At 34.9% G+C, this 23,014-nt stretch overlaps 1 protein-coding gene and 1 long non-coding RNA gene across 13 annotated transcripts in view; one reads left to right on the top strand and one right to left on the bottom strand.

The window, feature by feature from the left end:
- Positions 1–23,014, bottom strand: part of NBEA (neurobeachin) — a 662,791-nt gene that overhangs the window by 388,954 nt on the left and 250,823 nt on the right. For all 7 annotated transcript variants that reach the window (XM_019736455.3, XM_074330023.2, XM_074330024.2 and 4 more), the window contains one exon: positions 22,506–22,632. In XM_019736455.3, coding sequence (XP_019592014.2) covers positions 22,506–22,632 — 127 coding nt within the window. The remainder of the gene's footprint in view (positions 1–22,505; positions 22,633–23,014) is intronic.
- LOC109449832 (uncharacterized) overlaps positions 1–23,014 on the top strand; it is a 266,951-nt gene that overhangs the window by 46,107 nt on the left and 197,830 nt on the right. The window lies entirely within an intron of this gene.

The raw sequence follows: 23,014 nt of genomic DNA, 5'->3' as shown, positions 1-23,014 counted from the left end.
AAAAGGGACTTTGCAAATGAAATTCAAGTTATGTACATTAAGACAGGGAGATTATCCTGTATTATGTAGGTGGGCCCAATCTAAATACAAGAACCTTAAAAAGCAGAAAACTCTCTGGATGGAGTTGGAGAATTGTGGAAGAAGAGGAAAGCACAAAAGCTGTGTCAGTAGGGGAAGTCAGAGAGAAGCCAAGTGTACGAAGAATGTGATACATTGTCACTGGTTTTGAAAGTAGGGAGCCATATTCAAGGACTGGAAAAAGGACTCCAGGAGCGAAGGGCTCCCTGGACTGACAGCCAACAAAGAATTAGGGTCCATTTCTATAGCTGCGTGAAACCAAATTTTGCCAACAACGTGAATGAACCTAATGTGCTTCCAAAGCCTCCAATAAGGAATGCAAACACCAGGATTTTAGCCCACTGTGATGTGACCTCCACTGGATTCATAATGTACAGAGCTATGACATAATAAATGGGTATTGTTTTCACGCTGCTAAATTTGTGGCAATTTATTATGGAGGCAATAGAAAACAAATACAAGGAGACAGAGAAGTTAGGGCAGAATATGTGAAGCGATAATGAATGAGTTTTCCACAAATGATAAAGGCCCTTAAAACATGGATGTAAAAAGCACAGAAAAACAAGCAGAATAAAAATAAATTAATAACCTACACTTGTCAAAATAAACTATTGAAATCCCAATAGTATACAATCTCAGGTAACAGATAATGTAAGCATCAAAGCACCTCACGCACACCAGGCTACTCCACCTAGAACCCACTCCTCCTGGTCAGGTGCACACCAAGTAATGCATGCACGTGCCCCAACTTCAACCTGTATGCCAAAACCATTAGCCTTATTTTAAGAGAAAATTTGAAGAAGGCTGTCAGAGAATAAAGATACATTATAAACAGGAAAAATGGCAAGAATGACATTCTCATTAGTATGAGGGCCAGAAGACAATGGAATGAAATCCATTTCATAAGTATGTCAGCCGAGGAAGGCAGGTCCAAGGTAAGAATGTAAGAGGGCACTAGCTCAGCCTCCCAAGAACATACAGATTCAGAGCGATTTCTCCTGAGAGCCGACTGAAAAGCTTCTGCACAACAAACAAAAGAGAGAGAGAGAGAGAGACCACACAGAGAAGGGTGGGGAACCACAAAGCAATCCGGGAACTGAAGGAAGTATCCAGGATTGGAGAAACCAGTGGGTGCTATTGTTTACGTTTTTCCCTGCACTTGGATAGTGGGTAGAAGCTCTATCCAGGTTATCTGGTGCATCTTCAGGGCCATTACAGCGAGTCCCCAGCCACCACTCCCAGAGCTAAATCCCCAGAAACAGAAAGATGCCACAGCACACATACGAGGGGCTCTTCCACCCAGGTATTGATCCAGCAGGTACAGCAGGGCTCGGCTGCACAGGCACGCAGGGTTCCCCTACCTAAAGAGAGTGCAGAGCTAGAAAATCACTGTGGTATCCACACACAGGGCTGCTCTGTCCAGAGTTGTGGGGTACCGCAAAGAGTGCACTCGGAGCAGTTCCATCCAGACCCATCTCAGGTAACAGACAATGTAAGCATCAAAGCACCTCACGCACACCAGGCTCCTCCACCTAGAACCCACTCCTCCTGGTCAGGTGCACACCAAGCAATGCATGCACATGCCCCAACTTCAACCTGTATGCCAAAACCATTAGCCTTATTTTAAGAAATAGTGGCTGATGACTTCCTAATCTGGGGAAGGAAACAGAGAACCAGTCCAGGAAGGAAAGAGTTCCAAACAAGAACCCATAGAGACCCACACAAAGACATACTGTAATTAATATGGCAAGAACTAAAGATAGAGACAATCTTTAAAACAGCAAGCAAACAAGTCACTTACAAGGGAAATCCAGTAAGTCTATCGTATCAGCTGATTTCTCAGCAGCAACTTTAGGGGATAAAAGGAAGGGGCAGGACATCTTTAAAGTGATGAAAGCAAGGAACCCACAACCTAGGATCCTATATCCTACAAGATTATGATTCAGAATTGGAGGAAACATAAAGTTTCCTAAACAAACTAAAACTAAAGGAGATCACCACCACTGAACCAGATTTACCAGAAATGTTAAAGGGTCTTCTTTATGCAGAAAAGAAAAAGGCCATAACCAGAAATGAGATACAGGAAAGAAAATAATCTCACTGGTAAAGTCAAATAAATAATAAACACAATGAAACAACCACTTAAAAAGCTAATATGAAAGTTGAAAGACAAAAGTAGCAAACTTAACTATAAGTAAAATAAATAGGGATACACAAAACAAAGAGATATAAAACATGACATACAAAAATGGTCGGGGGGTAAAAATTTAGTGCTTCATGGATGCATCTGAAATTACCCAACTATCATCTTAAAACAGATTGCTATAGATATATATTGATATGTATGACCCTCATGGTAACCAGCTACAAACCAAAACCTACCAAAACTACAGAAAAATAAAAAGATAAGAACCCAATCAAAACACTAAAGAAAACAAGCAAATCAAAAGAAAAGAGACCTAGAGGAAAGGAACAGAGTAGAACAACAAACACAAAAAAGCAATTAACGAACTGGCAATAAGCAGATACCTATAAAAAATTACTCTAAATATAAGTGGACTAAAAGCTCCAATCAAAACACACAGGGTGGCAGAATGGATTAAAAAACAAAAGCTATCTATATGCTGCCTACAAGAGACTTACTATGATCCAAAGACACACACAGACTGAAAGTGAAGGGGTGGAAAAAGATGCTCCATGCAAACAGAAACAAAAACAAAGCTGGGGTAGCAATATCCATATCAAACAAAATAGACTTTAAAACAAAGTGTAAAAAGAGACAAGAAAGGACATTATGTAATGAAGAAGGGGTCAATCCAAGAAGAGGAAAAAACGATTATAAATACCTATGCACCCAAAATAGGAGCACCTAAGTACGTAAAGCAAATGTTAATGGGCATAAAGTCATAAATGAACAGTAATACAATAGTATTTGGTGCCTTCAGTACCCCATTTATCTCAATGGATAGATCATCCAGACAGAAAATGAGCACAGAAATAACGGCATTAAATGTCATACTAGACTTAGCATTAGGCTGGTGCAAAAGTAATTGCAGTATAAAAGGTTAAAACTAATTGGGAAAACAGCAATTACTTTTGCACCAACCTAATAGATCAACTTAATAGGCACTTGTGGAATAATTCATCCCCAAACTGCAGATGATACATTTTTCTCATGTACATATGGACTATTTTCCAGATAGACCACATATTGAGTCACAAAACAAGTCTCAGACAATTCAAGAAGACTGAAATTACATCAAGCATATTTTCTGACCACAATGCCATGAATCTAAGAGGTCAACTACAGAGCAAAAATAGAACAAAACAAAACAAAACACCCACAAATACGTATATATTAAATATGTCATGCTACTACACCAATGAAGAAAGGAGGAAATCAAGAACTACCTTGAAGCAAATTAAAATGAAAACAAAATTTATGGGATACAGCAAAAGCAGTTCTAAGAAGAAAGTTTATAACTATACAACTGTACCTCAAGAAGCAAGAAAAATCTCAAATGCACAATTTAACTTTACACCTAAAGGAACTAGAAAAAAAAGAAAAGAAAAAAAAAGAAAAAGAACAAACAAAACTGAAAATAAGAAAAAGAAAAAAAAAGAAGAAAGAATATTAGAGTAGAAATAAATGAAATAGAGACTAAGAAAGCAATAAACAGGTCATTGAAACTAAAACCTAGTTCTTTAAAAGTATATATAAAATTGAAAAACCTCTAGCAAGGCTCTTCAAGAAAAAAATAAATAAATAAAATCAGAAAAGAAAGTGGGGAGATTACAATTGATATCACATAAATAGAAAGGATCATTAAAGAATACTATGAACTGCTATATTCCAACAAACTCAACAATCTAGAAGAAATGAATACATTTCTAGAAACACACAAACTTCCAAGACAAAAGCAGGAAGAAAGAGAATCTGAAAAGACTGATTACTAGCAATAAATTGAAACAGTAATAAAAAAAACTCCCGAAATATAAAAGCCCAAGATCCAACAGTTTTATAGGTGAATTCCACCAGATATTTAAAGAAAAAATAATACCTATTCGTCTCAAACTATTTCAAAAAATATTGAAGAAGAAGGAACATGTCCAAACTCATTCCACATGGCCAGCTTGAGGAAGGGAAACAAAAGCAAAAATAAACAATCAGGACTTCATCAAAATAAAAAGCTTCTGTCCAACAAAGGAAACCATCAACAAAACAAAAAGATAATTGACTAAATGAGAGAATATATTCATAAATGATATATAAGGGTTTGATAGCCAAAATATATACAGAACTCATACAATTAAAAAATAAACAATCTGATCCAAAACTGGGCAGAGGACATGAAGAGAAATTTCTCAAAAGAAGAGATACAGATGGGAAACAGACTTAAGAAAAATGCACATCACCAATTACTACGAAAATGAAAGTAAAAACTACAATGGCTATTATCAAAAAGTGAACAAGTAACATGTGTTGGCGAGGATATGGAGAAAAGGGAATAATTGGTGCAGTGTTGGTGGGTCTTCAAATTGCTGCAACTAGTACTACAGAAAACAGTATGGAGATTCCTTAAAAAACAACAACAACAACAAAAACTGATCTACCATAAGACCTAGCAATTCCTCTTCTGGGCATTTGCCTGAAGAAAGTGAAAACACTAATAGGAAAAGTTATATGCACCCCTATGTTCACTCAAGCATTATTTACCATAGCCAAGATGTCAACACAACATAGGTGTCCATCCATACATGAATGGATAAAGATCTGATACACACAGAATGATATTACTCAGCAATAAAAAAGGACATCTTGCCATTTGCAACAACATGGATGGACCTAGAAGGTATTATGCTAAGTGAAATAAGTCAGACAGAGAAAGGCAAATACCTTACCATTTCACTTATGTATGAAATCCAAAAAAATCAAACCAAACAAATAAAACAAGAAAGCAGACTCATAGAAACAGAGTCTAAACTGGTGGTTGAGGGTGGTGGGGTGGAGGGATGGGAAAAAAGGTGTAGGGGAATACAGTCAATGATACTGTGGTAAGTTTTCACGATGAAAGAAGATTACTAGACTTAATGTGGTGATCACAATGTAAGATATTTAAGTGCTGAATCACTGTATTGTACACCTGAAAAACATATAATATTGTATTCCAATTATACTTAAAAACATTAAAAAAAAAGTCAGCCCACAATTCTATTCCTACCCAAAAATATCTTTCAAAAATTAAGGTAAAATAACTTTTTCAGGGGGCGGCCGGATGGCTCAATGAGCTCCGAACAACTGGGTTGCCAGTTCGATTCCCACATGGGCTAGTGAGTTGTGCTCTCCACGACTAGATTGAAGACAATGAGCTGCTGCTGAGTGGCCGGATGGCTCAGTTGGTTAGAGTGCGAGCTCTCAACAACAAGGTTGCCGGTTCAATTCCCACATGGGATGGTGGGCTGCACCCCCTGCAACTAAGATTGAAAACGGTGACTGGACTTGGAGCTGAACTGCGCCCTCCACAATGAGATTGAAGGACAATGACTTGGAGCTGATGGGCCTTGGAGAAACAAACTGTTCCCCAATGTTCCCCAATAAAATTTAAAAGAACAAATAACATTTTTGGACAAACAAAAACTGAGATATTTCATATAGTTGACTTCTAATAAAAGAACTTTCAATGGAAGTTCTTCAAGTATAAGAACTATGATACCTGACAAATTTATATTTATACAATAAATTAAGAGTTATGAAAATAGTAAATGACAGCAAATATACGAGTCATTTATTTTTAATTGCTGTATAGGTAATGGACTATCCAGAGTAAAAACAGTAATGATGAACTGTTTCTTCATGTGAAAGTAAAATTCATGACACTACTAACACAAAGGATGAGAAAGAATATTTAAGAGTAAACCCTTATAAGAGTCTTATGCTACATATGAAACAGTAAAATAACTATTAAAGACTGTGATAATTTAAAGATCTACAGTGTTAAAGCAACCTCAAAAATGTTTAAAAAATAAGCAATAAGCCAATATTAGAAAGAAAGGAATAATTTAAACAAATACTCCATTAACCTAAGAGAAGGCCTAGTAAGAAGAAATACAAAATAAGACTGATGGAAAACACCAGTTTTTAGAAAACAAGTTGACAGATATTAATTTAACCATACAAGTAATTACAGTACATGTAAATTATGTAAAAACATCAATTAAGATATATGATTAGATTGTCAAACTGATTAAAACAAAAAAAGCAGGATCCACTGATACATTAAGAACAACCTGCTTTAAAAATAAAAATATAGAAGAGCTTCCTTCTGGTCAAGATGGCAGAGTAGCTAAACCCTGTGCTCACCTCCTCCCAAAACCACACATCAAAATTACAACTAGACTATGAAGAGCCATCACTGAGAATCAACTGAAGTCTAGTTCAACAGAAGTCCTATAACTAAGGATATACAGAAAAAGCCATGTTAAGACTGGCAGGAGGGGCCAAGACGCAGAATGAGCTGGTCCCACACCCACATGTCGCAGTTAAAAATTGGGAAGGACATCTTGGCTGCAGAGGTTGCCCCTGAGGAGTGAGGAGTACCACCCCACACCAAGCACTCCAGCCCACAGCTCAAATTCTGGGAAAAGAAGTCCTATAATTTCTGTTTTTGAAAACCAGTGGATATTGTTTGTGGCTGAGTGAGACAGAGGGCTGTTGAAGTCACAGGTGTTCCCTTAAAAGGGCCTGCACATGGACTTACTCACTAATAGACACACACTCTGAGCTCCAGCACTGAGGCAGCTGCTTGAAAGGAGCCAGGGACATATGAAAAATATATATACAAAAGAATTGTTTGGCTTAGGGCGAGGGCTAGAGAGGCAGCTTTCACCCAGAAGCCATTGTTCCTATGTTGGCCTCTCCCTCTAACCTGCCTGCAGACGCAGGTGGGCACCATATCTGAGTATCCACCAACATGGCTAACACCACTGGCCTCACCCTAGTGATTCCCTGAGACCTTACCACACAACATGCAGACCCATCCAAACTGCCTCCAGTGGCTTTTGCGTACAAACGGTCTGACTTGGCTCATGCTATAGTCTTTCCTAAAAATCTCTCAAAGGTTCACAAATACCAAACAAGTAGAATATGGCCTCAGCATGCCCTGTAACTCCTACAGAGTAAGCCCAAGCCCAACATTAGTGGCAGCCAGCCTCAGTTCAGAGCATGGCCTCTTGAGGCACCTGCAAGCCCAGCACATGTTGAAACCATCTGAAGATGGCTTTGTAGTTCATATCAAGTGGCCCGAGGCAAGGAACAGGCAATGGCTGACCCTGGCCTATTACCAGATCTCCTCCTAAGAGGCCCCGCAACCGACAAACCTGGTGGCCTGCTTCAGACTACACCAGAGCTCAACCCAACCACCTCTAGAGATGACACATCCAAAGGACATACTCAGCAGGCACCAGAGCCCTGACAAAGGGAATCCTGCTCCGTAAGGTCAGCCTTGCACAACAGCTCCTCCACTGTAGTCAGGGCTAGTCCTCACAACCAATTAGCCTGAGGGTCAATTGCTCCCATTGATGTACCAATCAACCAAGGCTCAACTACACCAGGAGGTCACACATGACCCACACTAGGGACACACATGGAGCAACTGGCTCAGGTGACTAGGGAGACTGTGCCACTGGGTCTCACAGAACATCGACTAGAGTAGGCCACTCTACAAAACTGGGAAATATAGTGGCTATACCTAATACATAAAACAAACACACAGAGGCAGCCAAAATGGGCAGACAAACAAATATATCCCAAATGGAAGGACAGAAGAAAATGTCCAGAAAAATAACTAAACAAAATACAGATAATCAATCTATCAGAGGCAGAGTTCAAAAGACTGGTTATAAAAATGATCAGTGATCTTATGGAAAATTTCAACAAAGATAAGAAACATAAAAATGGAGATAGAAAATATGAAAAGTCAGAAATGAAGAATACAATAACTGAAATAAAGAAAACATTAGAGGGAATCAACAGATTAGATGAAGCAGAGGATCAGATCTGCAATTTGGAAGATAAGGTAGCAGAAAAAACCCAATGAGATTAGCAAAAGAAAAAAAAAAAAAGAATCCAAAAATAAAATGAGGATAGTTTAAGGAGCCTCTGGGACAAAATCAAGCATACCAACATTCACATTATAGGCGTACCAGAGGAGAAGAGAGACAGCAAGGTATTGAAAACCTATTTGAAGAAATAATGATGGTAAACTTCCCTAACCTGGTGAAGACATACAAGCCCAGGAAGTATAGAGGTTCCCAAACAAGATAAACCCAAAGAGGCCAACATCAAGACACATCATAATTAAATACCAAAGGTTAAACACAAAGACAGAATCTTAAAAAGCAGCAAGAAATGCAGTTAGCTATCTACAAGGGAGCTCCCATAAGACTGTCACTTGGTTTCTCCACAGAAACTTTGCAGGAAACTCCACAGTATTTCCTGCAGGATTGGCAGGAAATACTCAAAGTGATGAAAAGCAAGTACGTATAACCAAGATTACTCTACCCAGCAAAGCTATCATTTAGAATAGAAGGTCAGATAAAGAGCTCTGCGGACAAGAAAAAGTTAAAGGAGTTCATCCCCACTAAACCATTATTAGAAAAATGTTGAAGGGACTTCTTTAAGAAGAAAAAAATAAAGATTAAAAAATATGAATGATAAATGACAATAACTACATATCTATCAAGAATTACTTTAAGTGTAAATGGATTAAATGTTCCAATCAAAAGACAAAATGTGCCAGAATGGTTAACAAGATTTATATATGCTGCCTACCAGAAACTCACTTTAGGTAAAGAGCCCCACACAGACTGAATGTAAAAAGAAGAGATATTTTATGAAAATAGAAACAAACTGAAATATGGTGGTGTATCAATACTTATACCAGACAAAATAGATTCATAACAAGAGACAAAGAAGGACTGAGTAATCCCATGTTCGGGTATTTTTTTTTTTTTTTTTTTAAGAAACCAAAAACACTACTTTGAAACACTGGTATATCAATACTTATACCAGACAAAATAGATTCATAACAAGAGACAAAGAAGGACTGAGTAATCCCACTTTCGGGTATTTTTCTTTTTTTAAGAAACCAAAAACACTACTTTGAAGGGACATGTACATCTATATATTTATTGCAGCATTATTTGCCATAGCCTGGAAGCAACCTGGGTGTTCATCAATGGATTAATAGATATAGAACAGTTGGTGCATACATAAAATGGTCTATTATTCAGACATAAAAAAAGAATGAAATCTTGCCATTTGCTGCAACATGGATGGACCTAGAGAGTATTGTGCTGAGTGGAGCATGTCAGATAGAGAAAGACAAATGCCATATTTCACTTATGTGTGGAATGTAAAGAACAAAATAAATGAGCAAACTCATAGGTACATATAACATTTTGATGGTTGCCAGATTAATGGGTGGTTGGGGGGATGGGTAAAAAAGAGAAAGGATTAAAAAGTACATATTGGTAGTTACAAAATAGTCATGGGGATGTAAAGTCAATAATATTGTGATAACTATGTATGGTGTCAGACTGATACTAGATTTATCGAGGTGATCACTTCCTAAGTTATATAAATGTCTAATCACTATGCTGTACACTTGAAATGTATGTTAACTGTAATCAAAAATTAAAAATGTATTAAAAATAAAAAATAAAAATACAGATAAATTTAAAGTATATGAATGAAAAGTAATTACCATTAAAAGCCTAATATAAAGAAAGCCAGAGTAAGGAGTTCCAAAGTTTTAATTGAAGGAGATATTAGAACTTACATCATACTTGTCAAATTTTTTTATCAGTTGAAAATGGCAGGAAAATTTAATTTTTGCATGATATTATTAAATGATAGAGTGAAGCGATCTAACACAAACCAGTTGAAAGAAGTGATTAAAGAAAACTAAACCATATAAGGCTTATACTTAATCTTTTCTAGAATGATAAACAAACTAGCTATATAAAAATAATTTGGATTTCTACCTTTAGTAACAGTTGGATAACCCTGCATGGAACAACTAAGATATCTGGACAAAAATCAAGCCAAAAGAAAATCTTTGAGTCCAATGGAAAGTTAAGGTAGGGACCCATGATTTGACCATGATGCTTTAAAAAAAAAAAAAAAAGAAAGAAAGAAAGAAAGAAAAAAGAAACCTAAAAGATGTAATTTTGGTATTTGTCCACTTTTGTCATATGAACATGTTTTTGGAAAAAGCTGTCCAACAGCTTAGCAGTTGAACAAAATTTTTATCAAACCGAATGGGGAAGAACTAAAGTTCATAGCCCACCAAAAGAGAAGAAAAACCCTATGATTCAAGGTGGTATTATATAGAATTGCACGCTAGAATAGTGGTGAACCAAAAAAATGACTAGCCCTCTCATCTTGACTGCATTATGTCATGTAGGAATGCTAGTGCCAACCAGAAGCAAATGTTTTTGGTTTTTTTTTGTTTTTTCTGGAAATGAAATACCATTTTTTGCCTTCCTATAATCTCTTTACAATATTTCATATACTAGGTTCTTCACAATAAAAACAAAAGATACTAAAGTAGACAAGAAGATATTACTGAATACCAAGAGAAACACAAAATCATAGAGATAGTTCCAGGAGAAGCCAAATAATGAAACAAAGACTTTATAGTATTCCTCATATATTCATGAATTAAAGATATAGACAATTGGAAGAAAATATTAAACTATAAAATATAAAATGGGAATTCTAGTACTTATAAAAATTAAAATTAAAAGAGCATTAAGATTGGAAACAGTTAAAACGAGAATTAGTAATGTGCGCTAAGTAGTTCAAAGAAAAAACTCATAATAATGGAGGGTGGGAAGGAGAGAATGAGAATATAGGCAGGAAAGAAATAAAGAAAATGTCTAATATACTATGAAGTGTGATAAAAAAATATGGTGAATGTTTAAATGTTAAAAATATGTTACTGTAAAAGACACATTGCCATTAATCCCCCTCAAAATACTCTCCGACTCGCTTTAAACTCACTTATGCCATCATTCTTGCCACTTTCTGAAGCAGTTCTGGAAGTCGTCTTTCCTGAATGTCTTTAGTTGTGCTGTTGTGGCTGCCTCGATGTCCTGAATCAATTCACAACATTTACCTTTCATTTTGACTTTGGGGAAGAGCCAGAAGTCGCATGGTGCCAGATCCGGTGAATATGGTAGATGAGGACACACCATAATGTTTTTATTTTACAGAAATTGCCATACTAGAAGTGATGTGTGACATGGAGACTAGACATAGTGATCAAAACATATGGTAACTACTGCTGCTGAGTGCCTTCCAACCGAAAGACAGGGATCTTCAATACAAGAAATGGCGTGTTGAACCTTAGTAACAGAGTATAACAAGTTTCAAATTGTTGAGTGCAGTCAGTCAGTTGGGTGTGAGCTACGGTTGAGAGAAGGTGGTTTTTAAAGCGTGCCATAAATCATCCTCCATCATGACAATGCTCCGTGTCATACATTACTTCTGGTGTGGCAATTTCTGTCAAATAAAAACACTATGGTGTGTCCTCATCCACCTTACTCATCAGACCTGGTATGGCATGACTTCTGGCTCTTCCCCAAAGTCAAAATGATTCAGGACATCGAGGCAGCCATGACAGCACAACTAAAGACACTCACTTAAGAGGACGTCCAGAACTGCTTCAGAAAGTGGCAAGAAGGATGGGGTGAGTTTGAAGTGAGGGAGAGTATTTTGAGGGGGATTAAATGCAATGTATCTTTTATTGTAATAATTTTTTTAAACACTTACCATGTTATTTGATCACACCTCATATGTATAATTCAAGACCCAGATAAAGAATAGAATGAATCGGAAGTATATTTGAAAAAGTAATGGCTAAGAATTTTCCACCCAATGATGAAAGTCACCAAATTTCAGATTTGAGGAACTCTACAAATCCCAAGCTGGATAAATACAAGGAAAACCCACAGAGCTTGAGTACATCATAATGATACTGCTAAATAATAAAGACAGAAAATCATAAAAGCAGGCTGCAAGGGTGGAGAAGAGAAAAAAGGGGGGCACAGAAATAGCAGTGAGACTGGAAATTACCTAAAAAAATAAAAAAGGAAATAAAACACATAAAGAAATGAAAACCAAAAGGGAATTGAATATGTTCAAAACACTAAACAAACAAAATCCTGCCAACCTAGAATCTATATTGGTTCAAAATATCCTCAAGAAAATAGAGGTGACTTTCAAAGATTTTTAGTCCAATAGGAACCAAGAGAATTCATGAGTGGCAGGATTGCACTAAATGAAATACTAAAGGGTGTTCTTTAAGAAGAACAAAAATGATGCCATATGGAAGTCAGACATCTAGAAAGAAACGAGAAACAACAAAAAGTGATAAACATTTGGGTAAATCTAAACAGATGCTGACGAATAAAATATAATTATACTGTCTTGTAGAGTTTAAATTTTACATGCACACACATGTAGAAGTGTGTTTGCAAAATTTTGGGTAAATGAGATTAAACTGTACTAAGATCTTTGCATTGTCGGAGAAGAGGACTTAGACAAATCAAGAGTTAATGTAATTAATCTTGAGATGATCACTTAAAACACTGTTTCTCAAAGTGTGTTCTTAGAGCAGCATCAAGAGCATTTAGTGTAATGGCTAACTTTGTGTGTCAACTTGACTGGTCCACATGTCATCAAATTCAGAGGGAGCCAAAAAAAAAAAAAGAATGTATACACATTTAAAGAAAGGAAAAAAAAAGTATTAAAATTTCAATACTCAATATATACAGATAACAAAGGATGAACACAAGGCATGTGTATACTTTTTTTTCCACACCCCCAGTATTATTCCATGTTTATCTGTGAGGGTTTTTCTAGATGAGATTAACATTCTAATGGGTAGACTGAGTAAACAGATTGTTCTCCCTCATGTGGACGGGTTGCATCCATTCAACTGAAAGACATGAATAGAACAAAAAGGCTGAGAAAGAGGGAACTCCTTCTACCTGACAGTTGGAGCTGGGACATTAAGTCTTTTCTGGCCATTGGACTGGTAGTGAAAAATCGGTTCTTCTTGGGTCTTAAGCCTGCCAACTTTCAGACTTTATACCAAGGCTTTCCTTAGTCACCAGCTTGCTGACTGCAGTTACTGGAACTTCTTGGACTCTGGAGATGTACTGAAAACTCTGGTGGTTGGACCTGGCAATCTGTTTTAATAAGCCTGCCGTATGACACTGTTGCTTGCTGATGTTTGAGAATCACTGTACTAAGGAAAAAATACTACTATATAACCCTCTACCGAACAGTTTCTCATTACTTTACTCTTAGTGAATGTTGGTTTCTTTGGCAATATGAATAAAATTGATTAATCACTGAAAAGAGGAAGGAAAGAAGGACGGAAGGAGGGAGGGAGAGAGAGAGAGGGAGAAAGGAAGGGAAGAACACACAAATAATAAGTTATCATAAATCAAAAGGAGGAACGTTATCAGAGTATATGAATGTAAAAGAATAATAAGACAAAATTATGAACTACTTTATGCCAATAAAACTTACCAAAACTAACACAAGGTGAAATAAAAATCTGGGGAAAACTATAACTAGTAAATTGAAATTTTAATTTAAAAACTTTCCCAGATCAGAAGTCTTTGTAAAGTATACCAAATATTTTAGAAAAACAAACAACACCAGTCTTATATAGACTCCTCAAAAGATAAAACAGATTTTACATCACAAAGAAATTGGATTCTTTCCTGGAATTCAAGATTTGTTTAGCATTTAAACAATAAAGCAATAATAAATCATGTTAGCTAAAAAAGGAGAAAAACTACATCTTAATCCAACTGTGTGCAAAAATGAAATGATAAGATAAAATTCAGTGGAGAAAATGGTAGCAACTCTTGGTTAATTATAAACACAAGACACTTCTTATATTTGATAAAAAAGTACTATAAATAGAGAGGAAACATCAAAATAAATGATGAAAGGTTCAAAGCTTTCCATCTGAGATGAAGAAAAAATTACTCACTCTAACCAATTCTATAGAAAATTGCACTGGAGGTACTAGACTTTACCATAAGCTAAGCAAAAGAAAAAAGGTGTAAGGATTTTAAGTTGGAATAATACTGCCAGTCTTTACAGACGAAATGACTGTGTACATACATATTTACTTAGAATTATAAATAAATAATTAGAAATAATAAATAATTAAATTAGTTCAATACACTATAGTGGATTATACCGGGGTACCAAAAAATTGTATACACATGACTTGTATTCATCTTTTGTTATTGGTATATATTGAGTATTACAATTCTAATACAGTTTTTTCTTTTCTTAAAATGTGTATACATCTTTTTGGCACCCTCTGTATATACCAACAAACAATTAAATAAAATTTATTTAAAAAATAATTTACAACAACATAAATATCAGATTCTACTTTTCACCTCGAAGGAATTAGATGGTCTAGAATTACTTCCCATGCTAACAGCTAGAAAACCATACAACATACAGAGAACAAGTATTTTCAGACAAAACAGGAAGCACAAAACCATTAAATCCTGAGGAAAGGGAAACAAATGAGGTGAGTCCCACCATCATCCAGGTTTCCTGCATGGGGGCATTTCTCTTATTAGAGCAAATACAGAATCCAGCAACCTTTCTGAGTTGACAAGAATAAAATTGTTCAGAGAGGCCAAGGTGAATAGAATTTGGAGGACAGAGTATCCAACAGGCAGGAGTTATAAAGAGAAACAATTCCCGTAATCCGAGTTTTTGACTGAATAACAATCTATGTATGTGTCACCTGAAAGTTCTCAAGGTTAGAAAAGGAACAACTTGTGAGGAATGAAAAATTATGAAGGAGCTGTAAGACAAAAATCTCCTACAGCTCACACAGCGACGAGAAGTAGGTGTTCCCTCTGTCCAGAAAGAAGACACCTCATTAAATACACTGAGCATTCAGGAGAAATTCCAGCACACTTTCTAAGTGTGGCAAAATTAGCCCAGGATTAAAGGTCATGCTAGCCATGCCTTAAACGATCCTAAAAACATGTCTCATGAGGAAGGATAGCCTTTTGAACAAATGCTGCTGGAGCAACTCACATTCATAGGCAAAAATATGAAACTTGACATAAACCTCACACTTTGAGTGCACCTGACATAAAATGCACTCAAAATGGATCACGGATTCAAAATTAAAACTATTTATGAAACCTTAAAAATATATGAGAAACATATGAGAAAATCTTCAGTACTTAGGGCTAATTGAAGAGTTCTTAGACATAACACCATACGATAGACTACAACAAAAATGCCAAGTTTTCCTCTGCCAACAACCCTATTAAAAGAATAAAACAACTACCATCTGTGAGAAAATACTTGAAACCACATTCCTGAAAAAAAAATTTGTATCTAAAATATAAAAGACCTCTCAAAGATCAAAAGTAAAAAAACAATCCAACTATCAAATGGGCAAAAGACATGAACAGACGTTCCACTGAAGAGGACATGCTAATGGGAAATAATCACATGAGAAGATGTTCATATCATCCATTGGAAAATGCAAATTAAGATCACAATGAGGTATCACTACATACCTAACAATGTGACTTAAAGTAAAAAAGCCAACACTAAATGCTGGTAAAAATGAGGAGAAACTGGATAATCGTGCATTGCTGGTGAGGGTTTTTTAATAAAACTAATCTAGTACTTACCCTATAGACTCAATAACCTCACTTTTGAGCACTTATCTCAGAGAAATGAAAACTTATCTTCACATAAAAAGAATTGTTCACTGCAGCTTTTTTCATAATAGACCCAAACTGGAAAAAACCTAAATGTCCTTTAGTGGGTGAATAGTTAAACAAACTGTGTTAAATTCATACCACGAATACTACTCAGAAATACAAACAAACGACCCATTAATACACAAAACAACTTGGATGAATCTCATGGCATTACGTTGAGTGAGAAAAAGGTCAATCTCAAAATGCATCTATGAAACTTATGTAAGTCCAAAAAGAAATCATAGGGAAACTCAGAAAAAAATGTTGAATAAAAATTAAAGCAACATAATGAAATTTGTGAAATACAGATAAGCCCAAGCCTAGAGGAAAAGTTATAGCTTTAAATGATCAGATTACAAAAGAAAAAAGGCCTAAAATCAAAAGATCTAAGCAAGAGGTCAGCAAATATTTTTTGTAAACGGTAAGATAGTAAATATTCTAAGTTTTTAGGCCATACTATCTCTGTTTCAACTACTTAACTGCCACTGCAAAGTGAAAGCAGACAAAGACAATATATATACAAGTGATGTGACTATATTCCAATAAAATGTATTTACAAACTCTGATGGCAGGCAGATTTGGTTCACGGGCTATAGTTTGTAGACTCCTGATCTAAGTTTCTGCCCTGAGCATCCAGAGAGAAAAAAGCAACTAAACTTCAAATAATTAAAAGAAAATAATAAGAGTAGAATTCAAAGTAATAGAAAATTTAAAAAAAAATTAATGAACAGCTAATTTCTGGGAGGAAATCATAATATTGAAAAACCAATACCTATTCCAATAATGATAAAATGATAAAAGACATAAATTAACAAAATCAGGAATGAAAGACGGAACATCATTAGAGATCCTACAAGTATTTAAAAGTAAAATAATTTTTAAAATTATGAAACACTTTATGGCAACACATCCAACGATTTAGAGAAAATGGCTAAATTCCTCACATAAAGAAAGTCTCACATAATCAAAACTAATGCACAAAAAACAAATACAAAAAGGAAAAAAAAATCTGAAGAGTTACTTATCCATTAAACAAATTGAATTTGTTATTTAAAATTTTCTGGAAGGAAATTTCAAGGCAGAGATGGCTGATCTGGTGAATTCTCAAACACTGGATATAAACACAAATAATATTAAAACTACAGGTGACATTATCTTACATATAGAAAAACATAAGGAAACTATAGACAGTATTAGAACTATTAAATTAGTTGAGAAAAGTCTAAACAGTCTACCAAAGGCTACTGAAATTAAGCCGATAAGACAAAGTTGCAGGAAACAAAGTCAATATTACAAAGAAAGGAATTGTCTTTCTACATGCGACCAACACACAATCAAAATCTTTCTTTTTTTTTTCAACTCTATAGAGATATAATGGACACAGGCAATCATCGATTTGCTCTGTTTAGATAGATTTCTTCGCATTTTATATAAGTAGAAACATACAGTATTTATTCATTTTTGTTTGGCTTCTAACTCAAAAATTGGAAGTTTAAAGTAAAAAATTTCAATTTAAAATATCATCAAAGATATAAGAAACAATTAAAAGACAAAATTAAAGTATAAGGCCTTTACAATGAAAAACTGCAGTAAGTTGCTGAGAGAAATTAAAAATCGCAAATAATGGAGTTACAATGTTCATAGATTGAAAGACTCGATATTAAGATATCAACTCTTCCTAAATTTAATTAAAGATTTAAAAAATCCTAATCAAAATTTCAGCAGAATGTTTTTTTGGCACTTGGCAAGCCAATTCTAAAATTTACATGAAAATGCAAATAACCTAAAAAGTCAAAGCAATTGTAAATAAAAAACAGAAGACTTACACCACCTAATTTCAAGAGTTATTATAAAGCTGCAGTAATGAAGAAAGTAGGATACTGGCATAAGGATAATCATACAGATCATGAAACAGTAAGTCCAGAAATAGATCCAGACATAAGCAGTCCATTGATTTTTAAACAATGTACCAACGTAATTTAATGGTACTAAAACATTGATATACATATGAATAAAAAAAGAAAAGCCAAACTTTAATTTGTCACATACACAAAAATTAGTGAAAATGGATCATGGACTTAATCATAAAAGCTACAATAACAAAACTTTAAAAAAATATATAGGAGAATAGCTTCATGACTTTGGAGTAGGTAAAATTTTCTTACGATATAAAGGCACAAACCATAAAAGATGTTTTGAAACAATGGACTTTATCAAAATTAGAAACTTAACTATTCTTAACATTTCTAACAAAATGAAAATTTAAGCCACAGGATGGATAAACATTGTTTTACAATGCATATATCTTACAAATGACATACTCGTATATTCAGAATATATAAAGAACTGTTACATTTCAATAAGAAAAACAATCCAATCTGCAAAAAAAAACAGGAAAAGATTTCAACGGGCTATAGGAACGTGGAAAAAAAAATTAATTGTTAGGAAAATAAAACCAAATAAGATATGACTACCCAGCCACCAGACACTCTTAAAATTACAAAGATTGGCAATACCAAGTGTTGACAAGAATATGGAGCAAATGGAACTTTTATACATTGTTGACAGAAATATAAAATGATACAACCACATTGCAAAACGACTCAGCTGTTTCTTATAAAGACAAGCATATACAGATCCTCCTCTATTTACGATGGGGTTACACCCAGATAAACTCAAGTTGAAGAAATCTTAAGTCAAAAATGCATTTCATACTCCTAACCTACCACATATCAAAGCTTAGCCTGGCCTACCTTAAATGTGCTCAGACAGAAAAAGCAGAGAACCATGTGATTTCACTGATATGTGGTATATAAACCAAAACAACAAAAGAACAAGACAAACAAATGAGAAACAGAAACTCATAGACACAGACAATGGTTTGGTGGTTGCCAGAGGGTAAGGGGGGTGGGGGTTGGGGGGTGGGGGGTGGGAGATGTGGGTAAGGGGGATCGAATATATGGTGATGGAAGGAGAACTGACTCTGGGTGATGAACACACAACGGGATTTATAGATGATGTAATACAGAATTGTACACCTGAAATCTATGTAATTTTACTAACAACTGTCACCTCAATAAATTTAATAAAAAAAAAAAAAAAAGAAAAAAAAAAAAAAAAAAAAAATGTGCTCAGAACATGTACTTTTGTCTACAGTTGGGTAAAATCATCTAATACAAAGCCTATTTTATAATACAGTTTTGAACATTTCATATAATTTATTATGCATATCGCTTTCTCACCATCATCAAGTCAAAAAACCCCTAAGTCTAATCATCATAAGTCCAGGACACTTACTATTCAACCAGCAATTTTACTGTTATTTATCCAAGAACATATGTCTGTGACAAGACTTATACTCAAATGTCCCAGAGACCTTTATTTATAACAGCCCCAAACTGTAAAAACAAAACAAAACAAAAACTGAGATGTCTACTAACAAGTGAATAGATGAATTGTGGGATAACAATACAACAGAACAATACTCAGTAATGAAAAGGAATGGACTACTCATATAAACAAAAAGACATGGATGAGTCTCAAAATCTCAAAAGCTGAGTGAAGGAAGGCAGAAACAAAAATGTATACTCTGTATGATTCCACCTATGTGATACCCTAGAAGAGACAAATTTAAGTTTTAATACTAAAAAGCACATGTTTGCCTGGGGAAGGGATGGGTTGAATTACATATGGGACACAAGGGGGCTAGCTGGGGCCAAGAATATATTCTATATCTTGATTGTGGTGGAGGTTATATGGATATGTAAACTCATCAAAACTCATTAAAATGTACAATCAAAATGAGTATTTTATTGCATTTAAACAATATAAACAAATGCTCTCAAAGTTGATTTGAAAACTACAGAAAAAAGATACAAATATAAAATATTAAAATCCTCAGAATAAATAAAAGAAGAAATATGTAGGACTTCTATAGAAAAAACTAAAAATGGTTACTGGGGAAATTTTAAGATAAACTAAATAAAGAAATGGAAGGAATGAATGATGTTCACAGTTTGGAAGTCAAATCTTGAAAGAGATTTATAGACACAATAATGCCAGTTGCAATACATCTCTACTTTGCATTCATTGCCAAAGCCCAGCAAGTTGTTTTTAATTTGGAGACTGTCAAACTAATTCTAAAATACAAATGAAAATGCAAAGCATCAAGAAAAGCTTAGACTTTCTTGGAAAAAGGACAACACGGGAAGATCTAAATCAGCAAGATACCGACCTTTATTAAAACACTAAAGCTAATTATGACAGTATCATACAAGGATATACAAAGAGACAAGTGGGGCAGAACTGATTGCCACACAAGAATCCAGTATGTAGGGACATCTGATTTGGGACAAAAGTGACAGAGCATTGGGAAAGAAGAGTTTTTCAAATAAATGATGCTGGGTCATCTTGACATCCACATTACACCCCACCTCATTAAATTCACAAAAATTCAATTCCAGATGGATGCTACTTTTAAATGTAAAAAGCAAAGAGTAAAAAGCAGCCAGAAGATAAGTTATGGAAAATGTAGGCAAAGATCATCTATAACAGAAAAAGCACTAACAAAACTTGATAAACTGAGTTCCATTAAAACTTACAACTTCTGTTGATCAAAACAAACCATCTAGATAATAAGAAAAGCCACAGAATGGGAGAAGGGAGATTTATATATATCTAAGGGCTCATTTTCAAAACGCATAAAGAACCTTCATAAATTAATAAGAAGACAAACAACTCAAGTTTCTTTTTTTTTTCTAAATGGGAAGGAGTTTTCAACAAACAAATCACAAAAGAGGAAAGCCAAAGGACTAATAAATATATAACAAGGTGCTCAACTTCATTAATCATCAGAAAAATGCAACTGAAAATAAAAAACTGGCTAAAATGTAAGGTGACAATACTAAGCATTGTTAAAGAAATGAAGAAATAGTAACAGTCATATGCTGCTGCTGTGTTAGTAAACTTACATAACCACTGTGGAAAACCCATTATGTAGCCGAATTGAACTTGCACAAACACTATGAATCAGCAATTCTAGTCTAAGGTACCCAACAGATACGCATACAAATGTGCAGTAAATCCAAGAGTAATATACAGGCAGCATTTCTATGTAAAAGGCAGCATTATTTGTAATAGCTCCAAACAGGAAAATTCCAATCATCATCATCAGTAAGACATATTAATAAATTGTAATGTACACCCACAAAGGAATAAAAATAAACAAATTATTGCTACATACATGCAATGTGGATGTATTGCATAAACATAATATTGAACAAAAGAAGCCAGAGACAAAATAATACATACTGTGCAATTCCATTTATATACAATTCAAAAAGATAATACTAACCTACTATTAAAAGTCAGGGTGGTGAATTGAAGAGAAGCAAGAATAGTGATAGGAAAAGGAGCACAGTGTGGAGGCTTCTTGGGTACCTGTAACATTCTACTACTTGACTTGGGTGAGGCTACCATGACCCAATGTTAGCATTGTTCATTTGTTCATTGAGCTTTTACACACTGCATTTGTGTGATACTTAAATTAATAACATGAATATACCCACAACAATGTGTAAAAACCTTTTTGGTAATAAAAAGTTGTCTGTTATTTACCTATACAAAAATGTGAATACCTATACGTACATGTGTGTGCGTATGTGTATGTGCAATTTAACTCCAAAAATATGGCCCAGTCTCTTCTAGGAGCACTCTTTGATATGCTACTAAAAACCATTTTTAACTGTTAATCACAATAAAAAATATAATGTTTGGTTATTCAAGTCCCAATTATATATATTATATATAACATAAAAGATTTATTTTGAAAGTCTATATTTTAAACTTTTCATTACCACCTCAAAGATGCCCAATTTAAAAAAAAAAAAAAATTATTGGGGAATATTGGGGAATGTGTGTTTCTCCAGGGCTGATCAGCTCCAAGTCGTTGTCCTTCAATCAAGTTGTAGAGGGTGCAGCTCAGCTCCAAGTCCAGTCACTGTTTTCAATCTTAGTTGCAGGGAGCGCAGCCCACCATCCCATGCAGGAATTGAACCCGCAACCTTGTTGTTGAGAGCTCAAGCTCTGACCAACTGAGCCATCCAGCCGCCCCTCCTGAGGCTCAGTGGCAGCTCGTTGTCTTCAATCTAGTTGTGGAGGGCTCAGCTCACTGGCCCATGTAGGAATCAAACCAGCAAACCTGTTGTTCAGAGCTCACGCCCTAACCAACTGAGCCATCCGGTTGTCCCCAAAGATGCCCACTTTTATCATGTTACCAATTGTACATGTTTTTACTTTATTGGAAACAGTAACGTGCTATATGACAATGGGTTATAAATTCAGCAGAGTCAATGTCTGAAAGTCATTCAAGATCTCTGGAGTCTGAAATACAACACCAGATTTATATATAATGAATAACTAGCTAAACATATTAAAACAATACAATTATGAAATGTAGTCATAAAATACCTATTTAACCATTCTCAAGAATTCGTAACTATATACCTTTGTGTTCCTGTACCATTTCACTACGTGTGAGAGGGCAGGAGGGAATGAAATGAGTAAAAAACAAAACAAATAGCACTGTATACCTCATGTTTTCAGCCGAGTCTTCTGGCATTGGAGCAACAGTTTGTACAGCTGGAAGGTTTTTGCTAGTAGCACCATTCACAAAACTAGAAGAGGAGGAAGAGGAGGAGGACCCTGAATCCACTGCACCTGTGTCCAAAATAATAATTTTTAGCCTTAAACATAAATTTATTGAACAAGATAATTTTCAGTACATCATTACTATCTGATTTTGAAGAATTACTTATCTGAATTTCAAAACAGAATTTCACAATTAAAAAATCATTTGGCCATTAGAACACTAATAACTGTATAATTATAAATAATAAGTGTTGCATAAAATCCAGTTGATTTACTTATATTAATCTAACAAAAGTACATATTACAAATGGGGTATAAATAAAAGACATCAACAAATGAAAGTAACTTTAGATAAAATGAGGCTGATAAAACAATGCAAATTTAGATGTGAAAAATAACTGTATAATTATAAATAATAAGTGTTGCATAAAATCCAGTTGATTTACTTATA

The sequence above is a fragment of the Rhinolophus sinicus genome, chromosome 16 (genome assembly GCF_057876585.1).
Source record: "Rhinolophus sinicus isolate RSI-liver-muscle chromosome 16, RSI-T2T, whole genome shotgun sequence".
Lineage (NCBI taxonomy): Eukaryota > Metazoa > Chordata > Mammalia > Chiroptera > Rhinolophidae > Rhinolophus > Rhinolophus sinicus.
Note: the sequence above shows the minus strand (reverse complement) of the source record. Positions and strands in the feature narration are given on the sequence as shown.